General features: G+C 38.6%; 1 protein-coding gene and 1 long non-coding RNA gene across 2 annotated transcripts; one reads left to right on the forward strand and one right to left on the reverse strand.

Annotated features, from left to right (window-relative positions):
• Positions 1-1,323: 1,323 nt before the first annotated feature.
• LOC134477558 (uncharacterized) lies at positions 1,324-4,915 on the reverse strand. The gene is made up of 3 exons (XR_010049573.1): positions 4,340-4,915; positions 4,035-4,064; positions 1,324-3,688 (listed from the first exon to the last, which is right to left on the reverse strand). It is a non-coding gene; the product is annotated as an uncharacterized LOC134477558 (long non-coding RNA).
• Positions 4,916-5,487: 572 nt separating this feature from the next.
• LOC134477673 (endogenous retrovirus group K member 13-1 Env polyprotein-like) lies at positions 5,488-17,392 on the forward strand. The gene is made up of 2 exons (XM_063256285.1): positions 5,488-6,089; positions 14,880-17,392. Exon 2 carries the CDS (start codon positions 14,883-14,885, stop codon positions 16,965-16,967), a length of 2,085 nt encoding a protein of 694 aa, XP_063112355.1. The 5' UTR covers positions 5,488-6,089; positions 14,880-14,882; the 3' UTR covers positions 16,968-17,392.
• The last annotated feature ends 1,720 nt before the right edge of the window (positions 17,393-19,112 follow it).

Raw genomic sequence — 19,112 nt, forward strand, 5'->3', positions numbered from 1 at the left:
TATGAAAGTAACTCATTTACAGCAATGAATTTCTATAGCAGAAGATAAGTTGAACAGTTTTAACCTAAAGTGCTATAAATGAAGTAGAACTTTTTCTCTTCATTGAGAGTCAAGAAGGTGAGCTCTGTATAGGTTTCATCTACAAAGTCATCAAGATTTTTAGTATCTTATTTCTTTACTATCTTTCACACTATTGTCTTTACATTCATATATTTCTAGCCTATGAGAAAAAGAAAAATGGAGTGCAGTTTCCTTTGTAATAGGGATATTCATATCTTTCTGCTCACATCATATTTACCAAAACATTTGTAATTCCCACTCTTAACTGAAAGAGCATCTAGGATGAGTAATCAAGAGCTGGGCAGTGATGATATAGCTGCAACTCTAAGCGTTTTATTACTAAAAGGAAGAAGAGTCAAATGATAGATCTGTGTTATTCAAGTGAAAACTCATGCTTATGAAAGCATTTGAGTAGCAAATAATTGCTCCACAGTGTAGTAATTGAGTAAATATGATTTTAAAAAAGATTTTGAAGACCAGAAGATAGTACTGCCTTCTATAGGAGATTGAATCAACAGAGGATCCAGGTAAAGAACTAATAGAACCTCAAGAGATGGTATAAAGGAATTAAGCATGAAAATCTGTCTTCTTAACCAAGAGTTTTAATTGTAGAAGAATGTAGAAACCTGTGCAGCAAGATCTTTTTTAAAACGTTGATCCTATGCGCTATTTTTTCTCAATCCCTGGTACACCTCTGATAATCTAGGCTGCTCATGCATGAGTTTGTTATTTTGGGAGGTGAATTCTCAGGAAAGTTGGTAATAAAATACAGGATACACAGTGTACAAAGTACATATTAATTACATTCTATTCTATGTATATAATTTTTGTTTTGATAGAATTTTATATCAATAATAATTTTTCTGTAAATGTCACACAGTTCTAAAGTGTGAGGAATCTGGAATCAGAATAATAAACTAATTATTATTTTATTCAAAAATACCCACTGACTAGGGCCTGCAAGGCAGTTGTGCTAGTCCTGTAGTTACCAAGATGAATTATACACTTTCCTTATTCTCAAGGAATCTGATTCTCACCCAAGAAACAAATGAGTCATTTTGCATTTTACAGTGAGATACGCACTAATATTAGGGACATGTAAACTGTTTTGTTGATATAACTAAGAGTCAATCAAATTGTGAAGATGAGAATGAAAACAAAATGCTTCGAATCTCCTGTCTCAGATGTTTGTGGAGTAGGAAGGAAGTTTGGCTGAAGTTTAAACTCCCTGGGAGTTTGGTGAGGAAGAAGAAAACACAAAGGTCAAGTTTTTGTTTTTTTATTTTTACTTTTTCTTGTTCTTGAAGTAGTTCTCCAAAATATTCCGATAAAAATTTTTGCCATAAGTTGTTCAATTATAATGAGTTGATGAGTATTGAGTTTTCATTTTGAAACCAACCCAAACTGTTATTATTTTAGACGTTTATTCACTAACTTTTCATAAAATATATTTGGAGCACCCGCTATATACTAGGATCTAGACAAAGAAAGAACTTTTCTTGTTCTCTGTGTTGGTTACTTTTCTTTCATTGCTGGGACAAAATATCAACACCCCAAATTAAAGAAGAAAAGATTTATTTATGCTCACAGTTTGTGAGGCTTCAGATAACAATCAGCTGGCTCCAAGGCAGGGTGGCATGGCCCAGGCTGTTCGTGGTGGCAGCAGATACTAAAGGTAACAAGAATATAAAGGGGGAGAGGGGAACAAATCTCTTTTCCTCCTTTATCTTGTACAAAGACCACCTTCCCTCCAGGGCTAGTGTAGCACTCATAAAATCTTCTTACTCTCCTCTTGCACAAGATGAAGACGTTTACCAAGTAAGAACCTTGGCTCCTTGATGAGTCTCTTAGTAAAACTTCTAAACTTCTCAAGTTGACACAATTGTATCAACCATACAATTCCTCCCTTGTCAACTTGGCAATTGCACATATTTTTTAAACCAGCCTTTTAAACCAGATACAAAGACATCCTTATTTTTGCCATTTCACAACTTGAACATTATAACACAGGTTTAACAATCCTTAAGAACCAGCATAAGTCCATTAATTATATTACATTAGAATGGTAAGAGTCCTAACAATTTCAGCATTGCTGAAAAGTTCAAGTCCTAAGTCTCTTCCAAGATACTAGGCAAACTGTTAGCTTCAAGCCCCTGTACAAATGAAAACAAAGTTAAATACTTCTAACATTCAATGCCACAAGATAAACATTACCATTCCAAAGGGTATAAATAGGGGGATACAAAGGAACCGGACCAAAGCAAGTCTAAAATCCAGAAGGGCAAACATTAAGTCCTGGAGTTCCCTGTGCATAATTTGAGGCAATCTGGAAAACTGTGAACTCCAAAGGGCTTGGGTGACTCTACCCCTGCAGCACTTCTGGTGGTTACAGAATCCCCTCCTTTGCAACTTTCCTTTGATAATCCATGCTTCTGGCTTTTCCAAACTTCTGGGGTCCCCACAGCACCTTTGCTTTCAGTCTCACAGTTTCACACGCTCCTTTCTCAGGGGCACACTGTCTGGCCTCCTAGGCCTTCTGAAGTTGAAGTATAAACCATTTTAACCTCAGAATTCTTGCATTCTGTATGTATCTAAAACCAGGACCACATGGATGATCCAAGGGCTGGTGCCAGCTGGAGCAGTAGCCAGGCTTTCCTCTCTCTTGGCAATAGGGGTCAAGTGTCTGTATTGCTAGGCACTCTGAATCTAATTCTAAAGAAATTTTTATACTGCTACCGTTCTGGAACATGATATAGCTGTTGTTATTCTGGCACATGGTACTCTGCAGCTTTTGCCTCAAAGCAAGGTCTTTCATTTTTGCAGTTTTGAGGCTGCAAAGATTTGAGATTTGCAACTTTTTGTGATGACTTCAAACCATCTTTTACATTTTCTGGTTCCTTCTCGCAATCAAGATTTCCTCAGCTCTATCTTTACAGTCCAGAGTTTTATTGGAACTTCCTTTCTGGCCAAATTTGCAGTGTTGTAAATCATTCTGTTGGGCTCTTTTCTCTTGGTTTGCAATATAGATCTGGCTAAAGCCACCAACAATAGCCATGCTACTGCATCAACGTTAGATTGCCTTGAAATTTCTTCTGTCAGATTAATTAGTCTTCTGCCTTCAATCTCAGTCTCAGGCAAAGTCTCTGAATAGAAGCAAAATGCAGACAAACTTTCTACCAAACCACAATACACATTATCTGGAGTCCAACAAACAATGCAATCCTTCCCAGAAGATATCTTTTCATAGCTTGGTTTTTACTAGTTTTCTGGTCTTCTGAGATTTGAACCAGAATCTCCCATACAGAGCAGCCTAAAGTGTTTCAACATTACTGTATCAGGTGATATTTCCAAACCTTTCCAAATTCTTACCATAAGCCTTTCCCAAAGGCTCTTGAACCATATGGTCAGGTATCATCACTGCATAACCCAACTCCTCTGGAACCAAATTCTGTTTTGTTTTCTTTTGTTGCTGAGACAAAATATCTCACTCATAAAATCTCCTGGCCTCCTCTTGCACAGGATGAAAGTGTTTATAAAGTAAGAATCTTTGATCCCCTGGTGAGTCTCTTAGTTAAACTTCTAAAGTTGACACATTTCATCAACCATAACATCCTCAAAGGACTCGTGTCTGAATGGGGAAACAATTAAGATATCACATTAACTAAACAAGTATGATAATTGCTCTGGGACAGAGTCTTGTGGATTAAGATTCACAAGGAAGAGGTTTCTGATTCAGCTGGGAAGAAAGCATACTTGGTTTAGAGACTAAGCAGCCTCACAGTTAGGTGGGACATGAAGCAAGGATAGTGTGAGCATATGGATAGAGATACGAGAAAACAGGAAGGAATAGAGAATAGAAAAAATTAAGCAGCATAGACAAGAAGTGTCAGTGTGAAATAATTGCTGGAACAGAATTTGAGGAATTCAGATTCTTCTAGATTTTGTTTCTTTCACTCAAAACAATTGCTACGCACCCCTTCATGTTTCATCCTGAGTGCTTGGGTCTAGGGAGATAAGAACAGACAAAAACAGATAAAGTTTTGGTGCAATTTATTTACTTTTGTATGTTTATTTTTTAGCAGTTTTACTGATATGTCTGATATTGTATATGGTTATGGTATACAACTGGATAATTCAACATACATACGGGTTATGAAGTGATCATTGTATGTTTTATCTTTTTAGAATTGTTTTGTTCTATGTAATCTAAAAGTTTGGCAAAGTGTTTAATATAGGAAAACTATAAAAATAAAGTTTATTATTATTCAGTTTTACTTACTCAAGGAGTTTTCACTGAAGATCTTAATTCTGTAGTCCTTAAATTGTCTTTGTAGTGTAAGCCTTGTCTTTCAACAAAGCAGTGATGCTGGCGGGCATAAGAACTCTCCATCCTCTCCAGTATTACTTTGGGAGCTGACCAAGCCACATCAGTGCATCACAGACATTCCTCAGTGACTACATCACAGGATGGTTATACTTGCTTTTGTACAGAAATGACAGTGAGCCACTGTCTGGAACTTGTCCCTAGACTTGTAAACATGAAGCATTTGGACCACTTTTCACTGGCCTCAGGTGGAATTGTTCCGTGCTAAAAGCTGCAGGGACACGGTGCAGTTTGCATTTTCTCTTTCTTGTCTCAGTTAGTTCGACGTCTAGGATTCATTACCAGTTATGCAGCTCACTGGAATGCACTTTTCTCCTTCTTGTTCCTAAGAAAAAGCACACAGGTTCTTGGCATTTTGAGTTTTAATGCTAGTCTCTCCTGCTAACCAGGTGTGAAAAAATAAAAATGATAAACTCAATCAAGTTACAAACTTCTTAGACATAATTCCTGAATACATATGAATATGTTTAATATAAATATATCCTTATTATATATTGTGTTTAACATAAACATTTATTTAAATACATAATAAAAACATATATCTACATGTTTATATAAACATTTAAATATTTATATTATAAAACATAAAATATATTAATATTATGAACATATAAAATATATAGTCATATTATAATGTAATTATTAAATATTTGTATGTTATAGCATAACTATGTATTTATATAGTTATAGATATAACTATTATATTGTATATTATTTATATACTTATTTATATATTATATGAATATGTTTGTCATGTATTTTTATATATATTATATATCATTTTTTTCCTACAGGTCACAATTTTAATAAAGTAGAAGCCTAAGAAACACTTTTTGAAATATTTTGATATTCAGTACATATTATGAAAAACTAGGAATGTCTCAATTAAATATATTAGCCTTAATTATCTCTAAAATTAACAACTTATAGTCCTTTTAATACACCAAGCTTTCCCATGCCCATGCATTTATTTAAATTTTCTCCTCTGCTTTATAGAACTTTCCCCCAACTATTCCTGCTACTGTCAAGTGTGGGGGATGAGGTGTCACTTTGTAGGCCCAACCCCCTCTAACCTGCAATTTACAATAGCCGCCCTGGTATGCGAGAAGGAGGTAGAACGGGAATGCCTGTTCTCAGTGAGCCCTCACCCTCTGGAATCCATACTGTGAGCTGGCTTTGTTTTGCAGAAGTCTTGAGGAAGTGGCTGGCCACCCTTTGTGACACTAACAGCAGACAAATTAACAACATTCTTGAGCTAATGAATTTCTTCCTGGGCTAGAGAAGTTGTGAGAACTGGTTGTGATTATTTACTTCACTTAGATAGTTTTAGAATAAACATTGTAGTCTGTCACGTTGTAGCTTGCCACAAAGAATGCCTTTTCACTACTTAATTATCTGGGCTCTGTGAATTGATCGGGTTTACTATATATGAATCCTAAAATAAAGATTGTGCGTACAGTGCAGTGCAGTGCAGTGTAACGCGGTGCAGACAGCAAAGGTGTCTCTCCTGTCTTTCTTTTCCAAGCGCTGTACCCCCCGTGTCCCGACAAGGCGTGCGTGTTTACCTTGCCCGGAGTTCAGAGTGCTCTAGACACTCACGACAAGTGGCGCCCGAATTCAGGGACTCCGAAGGTCGCTTAGGAAGGTAAGTATAATTTTATTACGGGGAAATGGGACAATCTGCTTCCTCTCCTTTCTTAAAAATTCTTAAACATTTATTATCTATATATGGCATATCGCTCAGGTCAGCTGACTTGGATATGTGTATTGATACAATTAAAGAATATAATCCTTGGTTTCCAGATGAAGGAACTTTGGATGTAGAAGTATGGAGGAAGGCAAGGGTTAGTATAGAAAGGGCTATGCAACAGGAGGAGAAGATTCCTTTACGTTTTTGGGCTATTTGGTCGGTTGTGTACTCTTTATTAAAAGCTATGGAAGATGAACATATTGTAGAAAATCTTCAACTAGAAATTAAGCCAGTTATTCAGGAATTGCCCCTCACAGAGGAGGAGCAGAATGTAGTTCAAAATGACGCTATCGCTTTAAGTAGTGAAAAGGCGTCCAAACTAAAAGTAAAATCCACTACAGCCGACTCAGCTTTAGCTGCCGCAGCAATATCAAATTATGACAATCGCCCAATTTTACAGGCTATACAGCATTTAACACAAGAGGTGAAACAACTCTCCGTTAAGCAGAACCCGCCTGTAGTTCCCTCTGCACCTCCTCCATCTAACCCTAATTGGAGTAAAGCCAAGCTAGCTTTGGCTGATTTACCAAAATTAGGGGATTCTGATGAGGAAAAGCCTGCCTTTGCTTTCCCTGTAATCAGACCTCAGCCAATAGATGGAGAGGCAGTTCCCCCTAGATGGGAAGCATTTAATATGGATGATTTAGCAAAATTAAAAAAGGCTGTAACCCTTTATGGCCCTCAGGCTCATTACACTAGAGAATTAATAACATCGGTAACAGATCAGTATGGTAATCTTGCTCCTTATGATTGGAAAGCCTTGGCCAAAATTCTTTTAAAAGAGCCAGAATATTTACAGTGGCACATGTGGTTTATGGAAGGTTGTGCGAAAAAGGCAAGACAAAAATGCTGATATAGTGATAGAAATGTTTTAAAAGATATTTTAAAAACTTTACCTCAATATTTTTCTCCGTTTGGACTTGTAATAGCACAGGATAAAATTCAAAAGGAAGAAGTTAGTCATTATTTGGGATATATTCTTACTAGACAAAAGGTGATTCCACAAAAAAATGTCTATTAGGAGAGATAAGTTATCCACTTTAAATGATTTTCAAAAATTATTAGGGGATATTAATTGGCTTCGTCCCACACTAGGTATTCCTACCCATGCATTACAGCATTTGTTTGCTACTCTACAGGGCTCTTCAGATCCATCCAGCCCTCGTTCTTTAACAACAAAAGCCGAGCAAAAATTACAGTTTGTAGAACAACAAATTAAGGATGCATTTTTAATTAGGATTGATCCTAAATTGCCTCTAACTTTATATATTATTAATACTTTTCAATATCCCTCTGCAGTTTTAGGTCAAAATGCTATGCCAGTAAAATGGGTATTCACTAAAACTAAGCAATCTAAAAATGTTATGCCTTATATTGACATGATTGCAGCTTTAATTATGAATGGTAGAGCTCGTTCTATAACTTTGATAGGAGAAGATATAAACAATATAGTTATCCCTTTAACTAAGGAACAATGGGAATATTTGTTGTCAATTACTGAAACCTTACAAATTGCTTTAGCAGATTTCATGGGAACTTTTTCATATCATTTTCCTAAAAGTAAATTATGGGATTTTTTTAGACGTCAACAATTTGTGGTTAATACCTTATTAGCTGTACAGCCAATTCCACAAGCTTTGACTATATTTACAGATGGATCTAAAAATAAAGCTGCATATTAGACTCAAAAATCTTACTGGGTACGTCAGACAAATTTTAACTCTGTACAACAAAATAAACTTTTTGCTATATTACAAGTGTTTTTAGATTTTCATAACCAACCTATTAATATTATAGCCGATTCGGCCTATTCTGTTGGAGTAGTGACAAATATCTATTCAGCTGTGTTATATTCTAATAAGCCTGCTTTATTGTCTTTATTTCAAAATTTACAAATACATGTTCAAAAAAGAAATCATTCTTATTTTATTACTCATTTACGTTCTCATTCTCAGTTACCCGGACCATTAGTATCAGGTAACAATGCAGTGGATTCCTTAGTTATGTTCACCATGTTAGGGCCGACGCCGCAGGGAAAGAGACCCCAAGGACTCAACTCTTGGTGAGGAAAAAAAGTTTATTTCCATGCGCATGGGGTCCCTCAGGCAAACAAGTGCAGAGGGGCCCCGAGGGGAATTTGTGTAGGGTTTTTAAAGGTACATGTAGGAGGCAAGCAAGTTTACAGAAGCAAATCGCATTGGTTAATTTTGAGCGGCGCAGGACCTGGCTAATGCTGATTTGAGGGTCTGGGGCTGAGTAACCATGGAGACCGAGGGTCTTGGGTTGACCTTAGAGTGCCAGGTGCTCCCTGGTCCTGTTTATACAGTACATTCTTTTTGGCCCTGCTCTGACTATCTCCTGGGAAAGGTTTAGGGAGTGAAGCACTCTTTACTGCTCTGTTCTGAGAGCTCCGGGGAGTTAGGGAGTCAACCCTTTCATTCCCTGCTCTGGGGAGTTAGGGAGTTAACCCTTTCATTCCCCGCTCTGGGGAGTTAGGGAGTTAACCCTTTCATTCTCCGCTCTGGGGAGGGGGTTGTAGCAGGGGGGTCGACTCTCACATTCCCCCCTTTTATTTCTCCAATGACTTTTAATCCTAAAAGTCCTGTATAGGTAAGGGGTCATATTGTTGACGTAGCACCATAACTTTTACCTGAGAGATCTGAGCCCTTACAAACCGGGTTACTCGGTTAATGAGGCAAGGGGCTATAGCCATGACTATAATGAATCCGGCCAGGGGTCTCAATAAAGGGAGGATATAGGGCAGAATTGATTCTCGGAAAGAGAACACTTTGGCTTTATTTGAAGGGGGCTCTTGAGATCTGATTTTCTCTCTCAACTTTTTTATTGTATCTTTTACAATCCCAGTATGATCAGTGTAAAAACAACATTTTTTTTTTTAAGTGCGGCGCAGAGACCCCCCTTTTTTTTTTTTTTTAAAACAAAAGATCTTTAACAATTGGTTTTTTTTTTTGCTTACAGGGGGACCAAAGCCGCCATGTAAGGTCGGCATTAATGTTATTAAAATCAAAACAAGCAAGCTAAAACAGTTAGTCAATTTTTAACTTTAAGGGTTACCAGTCTGTTGTGTAGTCCACTGAGTATGTCCCTCGTTGTCTGCTGTTTTCAGTGGCTTTACATGAGTGTAGTGAATCCGCGCAGTTTTTCCTGCTACCTTGATGGCAGTGGGGGTATTGAGCACCACGGTGAAAGGTCTTTCTCAGCGGGGTTTAAGGGAGTCACGGTGGTGACATCGAACCAAGACTGGAGTCCTTGAGGCCTTGGTCTCTGAAGGCAGGTCCAAGTGTTTTTGTCTAAACAGCTGGTGGATCCAGGCCAACACAGGTTGGAGTGTCTGTAGGGACTTAAGATTTTGATTAGTAATTTCAGCTAATTTGTCTTCTGACAATCTTGGAACCAATGGCGGGGGCCTCCCAAACATGGCTTTAAAGGGGGAAATTTTAGAAACATATGGGGTATATCTAGCTCTTAACAGTGCAAAGGGAAGAAGGCTCATCTAATTATTGCCAGTTTTTGAAGACAGCTTAGCTAAAATGTCCTTGAGACTTTGGTTCATACGTTTTATTTGCCTTGAGCTATGTGGCTGATAGGCACAGTGGAGTTTTAATTAATCTTTAATGTCTGGGCTAACTTTTGGGTGACTCGGGCTATGAAAGCCAGGCCATTATCGGACCCCATTGATAGGGGGAGGCCAAATCAAGGTATGATCTCATGTAATAGCCTTTTAACTACCACTAAGGCTGACTCAGACTTAGTAGGGAAAGCCTCTACCTAGCCAGTAAAAATGTTTATTAATACCAAGAGATAGCAGTGTCCCTGTAAATTAAGTTTTACCATGTCCATGAAGTTTATTTTTTAATGTTCTCCTGGAACAATTTTTTGATGTCGGGTGGTCTCCAACGCAGAGCTCTTGGCTGAGTTGACTAACAAACACTGTGGGCATCTGGAGCTCGAAGAGGTGGTCAGTTTGTAGAGTTTTGGAATAAAATACTGAGTTCTGAACAATTCTGTAAGGTGAAACAGCTCCCATCTTAGTGCCTCCAGTAACAGTACTTGTTTATCAGGTAACTGGTATTAGCCCCTTGGGGTGGGAGACTTTATTCCAAGTTGAGATGTCAACTGTAGGTCTTTTTTTTTTTTGTGTAGACTAGTTCTGACAAGGTCAGAGGACTAGTATCAGAGCAGTTACTTTCTTGGTTGACCCCTCTGATGTGGTTGTTATTTTTTATCTCTGGTTGGGTGAGCCTTGTAAGGAATAGCAACCCATTGAGGCCGCCAGACAGCTGCCAGCAAATCTAGAATCTGTGGAGCATTTTTAGATGGCTTCCCCGTATATGTACAGTAGCAAAGGGATGTCTTCAGTAAAAAAATGTTTACCCTCTTTTCCGTGGCTAGTTTTAGCCTCTCAGTCAAAGCAACAAGCTCTGCCTTTTGGGCAGAAGTGCCAGGCTCTACCCGCTTAACCCAGAGTACCTCCTTTTCGGTGGTCACTGCTGCCCCGGCCACTCGTTTGTCGTTTTGGATGAAGCTGTTTTCATCGAACAGTTGTTGGCATTTTCCAAAAGCTGGTCAGTAAGATCAGCCTGTAGGTTCTGCTGCAGTTCGAGGATGTCAGCACACTCATGGAGAGGTGTCCTTTGTTCCTCCGGATCATCATCAGGCATAAGGGTGGCTGGGTTTAAAGCTGAAGAAGTCTTGAATATCATTAACTCTGGGTCTAGAAGCAGGGCTTGACAGTAGAATTCTGGCATTTGAGAGCCCTTTTTTTTTTTTTTTTTTTTTTTTTTTTTTAGGGGGGGTTTTGATAAGAGTCTCTAAACTGTGAGAGGTTACCACAGAAATCACTTGCCCAAAGCGAGTTTTTTTTTGTCTCCTTAAGTAACATTGTCACAGTAGCTAGTATTCTAAGGCAGGGGGCCATACTCCTGTCACTGGATCAAGTCTTTTGGAGAGGTAGGCTATAGGCCTCTTTTAAGGGCCAATGTCCTGAGTTAGGACTCTTTTGGCAATGTCCCTGAGTTTATCTATGAACAAGATGAAAGGCTTGGTAACGTCAGGGAGTCCCAGGGCTGGGTCCTCTGTCAAGGCCCGCTTGAGCTGTTGGAAGGCCTGTTTACATTTATCAGTCCAGTTCAGTGAATTTTGAGTTTCTCCCTTATGGGAGTCATATAGAGGCAAGCTTTTCAGTAAAATTTAGCCTACAGTATCCAACTGCCCCCAGAAAGTCTCGTCTGTTTTTTAAAAGTTTTTCTCATAGAGCAATTTTAACATCTTGGCTATCTTTTTGTAAATTTTTCAGTTCTCAAAGACCTTTTTGTGCTATCTCTATTAACTGGCTGAGGGGCATTTTCTTAAACCTCTCAAACCTTTGTAATTTTTGTCTAACATGTGGGGCCGACTGAGTTACAAAGAGAACAACTGGCAATATTGGGAAACCTCCTTACCTCTGGATGTCCAGTCAGGGTGGCACAAAAGGAGAACATGGTTTTGGCATTCCGGATCAGAGAGCCGGCTTCATCTGGATGGCACACTGTTTTTTTGTCCAAGGGTGTCACGTGACAGGCCATTATTTTATTAAAATTATATTTTTAACAAAAAGGGCTTTTTCATAGGTAACAAAATTGTGCTGTATAATCTCCCAGATGTTTACAGCGCATGTAAGAACTTGTATCTTATTTTTAATATCACCTATAATCTCATTTTAATGAAAACATTTTGCAGCAAAGTACAATCTTATGTATACTTTTACCAAAACTGATCTAATACTGTCAAATTCTGAACACATTTACTTTTTGTCAAACCTGTTATTTGTAGTACTATAAACCAAGACAAATAAAATTCACATCCTCTTGAGCCTTCTACAACTTATAATAATACCTCTCAAACTAAGCTTTAATCTTTTTCTACATTCTGGCATAGCCAGACACCTTTACTTGAAGACCACTCTCTTTGTCCCTCTTTTTACTATTACCAGTCAATTACCTTTTTTTCTCATTTCTCAGACAACATCAAAACTCTCAACAAAACCCTTGAAGTCACCTTCTAGTAGCCCAAAACATACTTATTTTATGTCTTTTTACCACATAAAAATGTTGTATTTTAAAAACAAAACTGTAACCTTTTAACTGGCTCAAATATAGTACCGCCTGGTTTTTACTTGGCAAAGTTGACATGACTCTTAACAACCATAGATATACATATATATGTGTACATGTTTACATTTTCACCAGAGAGAAAAAATACTCCTTTTAAAAGGCATGCCGAGGTTGCAAGCAATCAATTGAAGTCTTACATATTAAACAAGGTGCCACAACATTAAAGACACAAACAAAGGGAGCTTCTTGCATAGTTTGGTCAGCTAAAGGAAATAATTTTTCTTATCATGAACCTTGAATCTAATAAGCCATATGGATCCTGCAACAGAAATGGGCAACAAGCCCCTAAGTTAGTAACAAGTTTAAACAGGCAACCAAGGAGAGGGCGGAGGAAGGAAGGGTTTTACCCACGGTGGGGGCTTCTCCCTGAGGTCTTGCCATACCAAGATGTAGGTGACCCAGTCGGGGTGGCTCTCTCGTCCAGGGCGGAAGATGATGTTCTTAACTGCTAAGATGAGGGGAAGGTGGAAAGTCCCCTCTGGTGGCCAATCCACGGAGAATGTGGGCCACTCAGACGAGCAGAAAGTCTGCCATTTACTTTTTTAACCTGAAAGGAGAGATTGTGAGCCCTCTCTCGAACCTCCGACCAATGGTCGAGGGTGAGGGACAATGGGGACGATGTCATTTGTCCCATGGTGTTCTGAAGACAAAGAGTGGTTAGCGTACGCGCGACACAACAAATAACCGATCACAACAGTCACAACACACAGGACAAACAGGCCGGCCACCTCACTCTCACGCATTAGTTTCACATCAAACGAGTCACCTTAGGGGGTGCCTCCAGATTGGCCCGGACGGACCACAGATTGGGAATGAAATTCCCCAGATTGGCCCAGACGGACCACAGATTGGGAATGAAATTCCCCAAACGAGTCACCTCGGAGGGTGTCTCCGAATTGGCCCTGACGGACCACAGATTGGGCCCCAAACCGATAGGAAAATCCTATCGCAGACGGTGAGTCACGGAAAACCGTGTGGGGCGTCCCCCGATCACCCAAGAACAGAGAACAGATAACAAAAACAGGTAACAAAAATTGCCCCTAGACCGGAGCCGTTTGGCTCGGGGCGTAAAATACCGGTAGATTGATCCTCAGAGTAAAAATAAGAAGCGACCGGTCGTACTCACCCACCGCAGAGCCGTTGAGGTCACCTTCCGTGAGACGTGCTATCTCGGTGGGGCCTCCAAGATGTTAGGGCCGACGCCGCAGGGAAAGAGACCCCAAGGACTCAACTCTTGGTGAGGAAAAAAAGTTTATTTCCATGCGCATGGGGTCCCTCAGGCAAACAAGTGCAGAGGGGCCCCGAGGGGAATTTGTGTAGGGTTTTTAAAGGTACATGTAGGAGGCAAGCAAGTTTACAGAAGCAAATCGCATTGGTTAATTTTGAGCGGCGCAGGACCTGGCTAATGCTGATTTGAGGGTCTGGGGCTGAGTAACCATGGAGACCGAGGGTCTTGGGTTGACCTTAGAGTGCCAGGTGCTCCCTGGTCCTGTTTATACAGTACATTCTTTTTGGCCCTGCTCTGACTATCTCCTGGGAAAGGTTTAGGGAGTGAAGCACTCTTTACTGCTCTGTTCTGAGAGCTCCGGGGAGTTAGGGAGTCAACCCTTTCATTCCCTGCTCTGGGGAGTTAGGGAGTTAACCCTTTCATTCCCCGCTCTGGGGAGTTAGGGAGTTAACCCTTTCATTCTCCGCTCTGGGGAGGGGGTTGTAGCAGGGGGGTCGACTCTCACAACCACACCCGTTGAAGAACATCAATTTAATCATGCAAATGCAGGACATTTGCATCTTAAATATAAGATACCTTTTACAAAAGCTAAACAGATTGTAAAAGCCTGCCCTATTTGTAGACCATTACATTTAAGAATTATTCCCGCAGGTGTCAACCCTCGAGGAACTCAACCTAATGAATTATGGCAAATGGATATTACACATGTACCTTCTTTTGGTCGGCTTTCTTATGTACATGTAGTTATTGATACCTATTCTTCATTTCTATGGGCTACTGCTCAACAGGGAGAATCCACTAAAAATGTTATTGTACATTTATTGGAGACTTTTGCAGTTATGGGAATTCCTTCTAAAATCAAAACAGATAATGGACCTGCTTATACTAGCAGAACATTTAAACAATTTTGCGATCTCCATAATATTATTCATATTACAGGGATTAAATATAACCCCCAGGGTCAAGCTATTGTTAAAAGAGCACATGACACTCTTAAGTTACAAATTAAAAAATTAAAAAGGAGGAGTCAGGAGGATATTCAGATACCAATACTGTTTAAATTGCAAAACAGTCCAAAAACATTACTGCATCAAGCATTGTTTATTTTAAATTTTCTCAATTTACCACAAGGTGAAATATTAACTAGAGCTGAAAAACATTTTAAACAGCAACAACAGCCCTTTGTGATTAATGAACCTATTTGGACTAAAACAGCTCCAGAGGCTGAATGGGAGAGGGGCACATTGCTCTATAAGGGGAGAGGTTTTGGTTATATCTCCACAGAAAATGGAATTCAGCAGTGGGTCCCTGGACGATGGATCAGGATCCGCGCCTCCAGACCCTGTTCGCCAGCCCCGGAGACAACTCCCCAAGGAACCGGAACCGTGCCTTCAGAAGCGAGCGCGAAACCAGCTAGAGGCTGAGGATGCTGAGCTTGTTCCTATCGCAGCCATGGCCAGATTAAAGCTAAGAAAATCCCGCCGCTCACAGCGACCAAATTTAAATCCCCTCCCTACATGGGGACAATTAAAGAAATTGACCATAGAAGGGCAACGGCTTGTCCTTCAAGCAGGAAAGCCTTTAAACCCTGAAAACTTGTTTTTAGCTTTATGTGCCTTGCTCACTGTTGCGTCGGGGACTGAGGTACCTCCACATTCGTACTGGGCATATATTCCAAATCCCCCTTTATTAGAACCTGTAAAATGGGGAACTAGTGATATTTTACTTTATACCACACCTAGAGAAATTTTGTCAGCACCGTGGGCTGATTTAACCCCCCACAATCAAGATGATGGGACATTATTCAATTTTACTTATTATGGTAATCAAAGGCCTATTTGCATTGGGGAACCGCCTTGCATCCCTCTGGGATGGCAATATTGGATTCAACATGGAATAAAAGCAGGCAACAAAAGGACAAGGCTTCAAGCCTTGGCTGCTCAAACCTTTAATGTTACCTGGAGAAATTTAACAGCACCTGATACAAATACATTTCCTGTATGCCCTGAATTCACTTATAAAAATATTTCTTATAATCCCATAATTTGGCAACTATGTATGGGAAAATTTGCTAAAAATATTGATGGGTATATTATTTGGGGACCATTTGGAAAATTCGTTAATGGATGTGCTGAATGGAATGAGACAAGATGTAATCTCTCTGTTGTGTATAGTCTTCCAGATCCAAAGAAAATAACTGACGGAGCTCCTATATTTCAACAAAAGACGGCTCTCTTGTGGTGGGGAGATGGTGGAATCGCTAACCCTGCTGTTGCAGCCGAAGAATACCCTCATCACCTTCAAAATCATATTTGGAAGATCCCAGCCGCTATGCAACCTGTAACCTTGTACAATGTTTCATATTCAGGGACTAGTCGATCTGTATCTACTACTTATAATTTTACTAGGTTTAAAATGTATAATATTACTGTTTGTGCACCTCTACCTTATGTCTTTTTAGTGGGAACTTTTAATTTTACACATTTTTCTTGTACTTGTTTAAATTGTCAATTGTTTACATGCTTAAATAGCACCCTAAATTTCACTAAGCCTTATACAGTTATGCTGTTACAACAAAAAACTCATATTTGGTTGCCTGTAAATTTAACTCGACCTTGGTCTCAAGACCCGGTAATTTCTGTTACTACTGAATTTTTTAAACATCTGTTAAAACGTACAAAAAGATTTATTGGAATAGTGGTTGCTGTACTGTTAAGTCTGATAACTGTAGCCTCTCTAGCAGCAGTCTCAGGAGTAGCTTTACATACCTCTTTGCAAGAAAAACATGTTGTCGAATTATGGCATGAGAATTCTCATGAACTTTGGTTAACTCAGTGGCAAATAAACGCCAAACTACAACAACAAATAGACCTCCTTAAACAAACAGTTGAATGGATGGGTAGAAAAATATTGGCTCTTCAGCATCAAGTGTTTTTAAAATGTGATTGGAATTCAACTACTTTCTGTATAACCCAACGACCTTATAATCAGACAGAACATGAATGGGAAATGATTAGAATGTATTTAAAAGGAAACACCTCTGCCCAGGAGGAAATAGAATCTTTGCATAATCAAATTGACAAGGATTTTGCAAAGCAAAATGATGATGAATCTCTAGCACAATTCGCGCAATTGCTTGCTCAATCTTTGAAAGGATTAGATTCCAAAGGAATCTGGCAGAGCATTACCCACACTTTTAGTGGCATGGGACTTAGTTTAATTATAGTTCTCATTGCCATAGTTCTTGTGTATTTTTACTGCATAAGACGAAATGCTATTAATAACCTGATCTTATGGAAATTGTTGTTAAAAAATAAAAAGGAAGGAAGTGTGGGGGATGAGGTGTCACTTTGTAGGCCCAACCCCCTCTAACCTGCAATTTACAATAGCCGCCCTGGTATGCGAGAAGGAGGTAGAACGGGAATGCCTGTTCTCAGTGAGCCCTCACCCTCTGGAATCCATACTGTGAGCTGGCTTTGTTTTGCAGAAGTCTTGAGGAAGTGGCTGGCCACCCTTTGTGACACTAACAGCAGACAAATTAACAACATTCTTGAGCTAATGAATTTCTTCCTGGGCTAGAGAAGTTGTGAGAACTGGTTGTGATTATTTACTTCACTTAGATAGTTTTAGAATAAACATTGTAGTCTGTCACGTTGTAGCTTGCCACAAAGAATGCCTTTTCACTACTTAATTATCTGGGCTCTGTGAATTGATCGGGTTTACTATATATGAATCCTAAAATAAAGATTGTGCGTACAGTGCAGTGCAGTGCAGTGTAACGCGGTGCAGACAGCAAAGGTGTCTCTCCTGTCTTTCTTTTCCAAGCGCTGTACCCCCCGTGTCCCGACAAGGCGTGCGTGTTTACCTTGCCCGGAGTTCAGAGTGCTCTAGACACTCACGACAGTCAAGTACTACTGGTCCAAATGTGCCATGGTTTAAGTACCATTTCAAGTACTGACTTTTTTTTAATATAAAGATTTTCTTCATTTGCTTGGCTCTTATAGTTACTTTTAAGAGTTTATGTTTTCTTGCTAATGACAGTATACATTTTTAAATCTTTGAAATAATTTTCATATTTCCTCATGTCCACAGTGGTACCTGATTCAGGTCCTTCTATAAAGTAGGCATCAGAAACAAAACCAAAACCAAAAGTATGTTCATTATTTGTTTAAACAGAACACATTACACAAAGTCTTCATTGTTTTTTAAAAATTTTATTTTAAATAGACTAAAACCTAACAAAATAAAACAGAATGAAGTCAATTAAAACAAAACAGTGAAAGGACTTCAAAACAGGATAATAGGAAATCAACAATGACTACAATGCCTCTTGTTATCTTCAAAATGGCTGCTCATACCATTAGACATAATAAAATTAAACAAAGCAGAAAAGAATAAAATCAATCAAAGCAGAATACTGAATAAACAAAACAATAAAATAAAACAAAACAAAACAGTGAAAAAATATTGGATTTCAAAAAAAGAAAGAAGGAAATCTCCCATATTTGCTATATTGCATATTGTTATCCTCTTAACAAATGCACATACTACTGGCTTTATGCCTGCAAAGTCAAACAAACAATACAACCATTGAGTTACTTTCTACCTCAGTTGCTATCAACTCAGCCTGTCCTCTGAATCTGACTGGTGCTTATGGAGTGCAGGAGGGTGTTCTTGTCTCCCAGCCCATGCTCCAACTGGCTCACAGAAGGGTTGAATAGACCTCTCTCTTCCCTTTCCAGGACCTCCATGGCTTCTACTGGCTCACAGAAAGGCAAATTCTATTTATATATGTCAAATATAAATATATATTTACATATTCAATGTAAATATTTTTATATATATTTACATTGAATATGTAAATATATTTATATAAATATAATATATAAATATATTGTGAGTATAGTTATTAATATTGATAAATTTATAACTATTTATATAGCTATAAATATTGTATATTATTATTTATATACTGTAATGTCATTATGTATTTACCATATATTTATTTATATATTATAATATAAATATAAATTTAACATAAATAAATATTCAATATAAATGTATAGATTATACATATATTTCCTAATAGAATCATTGAGAAGCCCCCAATTTTTATTTCTTAAGAGAAATTTGTTCTAAGTCAGGCATATTTGATCAGCAAAAAGAAAATTAACTTCCATTAAGTTAATTTAAATGTAACAGGCTGAATAACAGCCATTCAAATATATCAAGCTCTAATCTTAAGAGTCTGTAAAAGCTCCTTTATGTAAAATTAAAAGGCAGTTAGCAGTTAGGGTGAAACTAAGTATCTTGCTAAGGAATTATCCAAGTGATCCCTAATACAATCACAATTGTGTCTTTAGAGGAGAGAGACAAAGGCTGATCTGATAGGACTAAATGAGACAATTGAGACAGAGATTACAGTGATGCAGCCAAAAGCCCACAAAGGGCTATTAGCTACCTGCGCCAGAAGAGGTGAGGGACAGATTTGCCCTGAGCAACTTGGAAAGACTGTGG

The sequence above is a fragment of the Cavia porcellus genome, unplaced genomic scaffold (genome assembly GCF_034190915.1).
Source record: "Cavia porcellus strain 051 isolate PalLab524CR breed Dunkin Hartley unplaced genomic scaffold, mCavPor4.1 scaffold_9, whole genome shotgun sequence".
NCBI classification, from domain to species: Eukaryota; Metazoa; Chordata; class Mammalia; order Rodentia; family Caviidae; genus Cavia; species Cavia porcellus.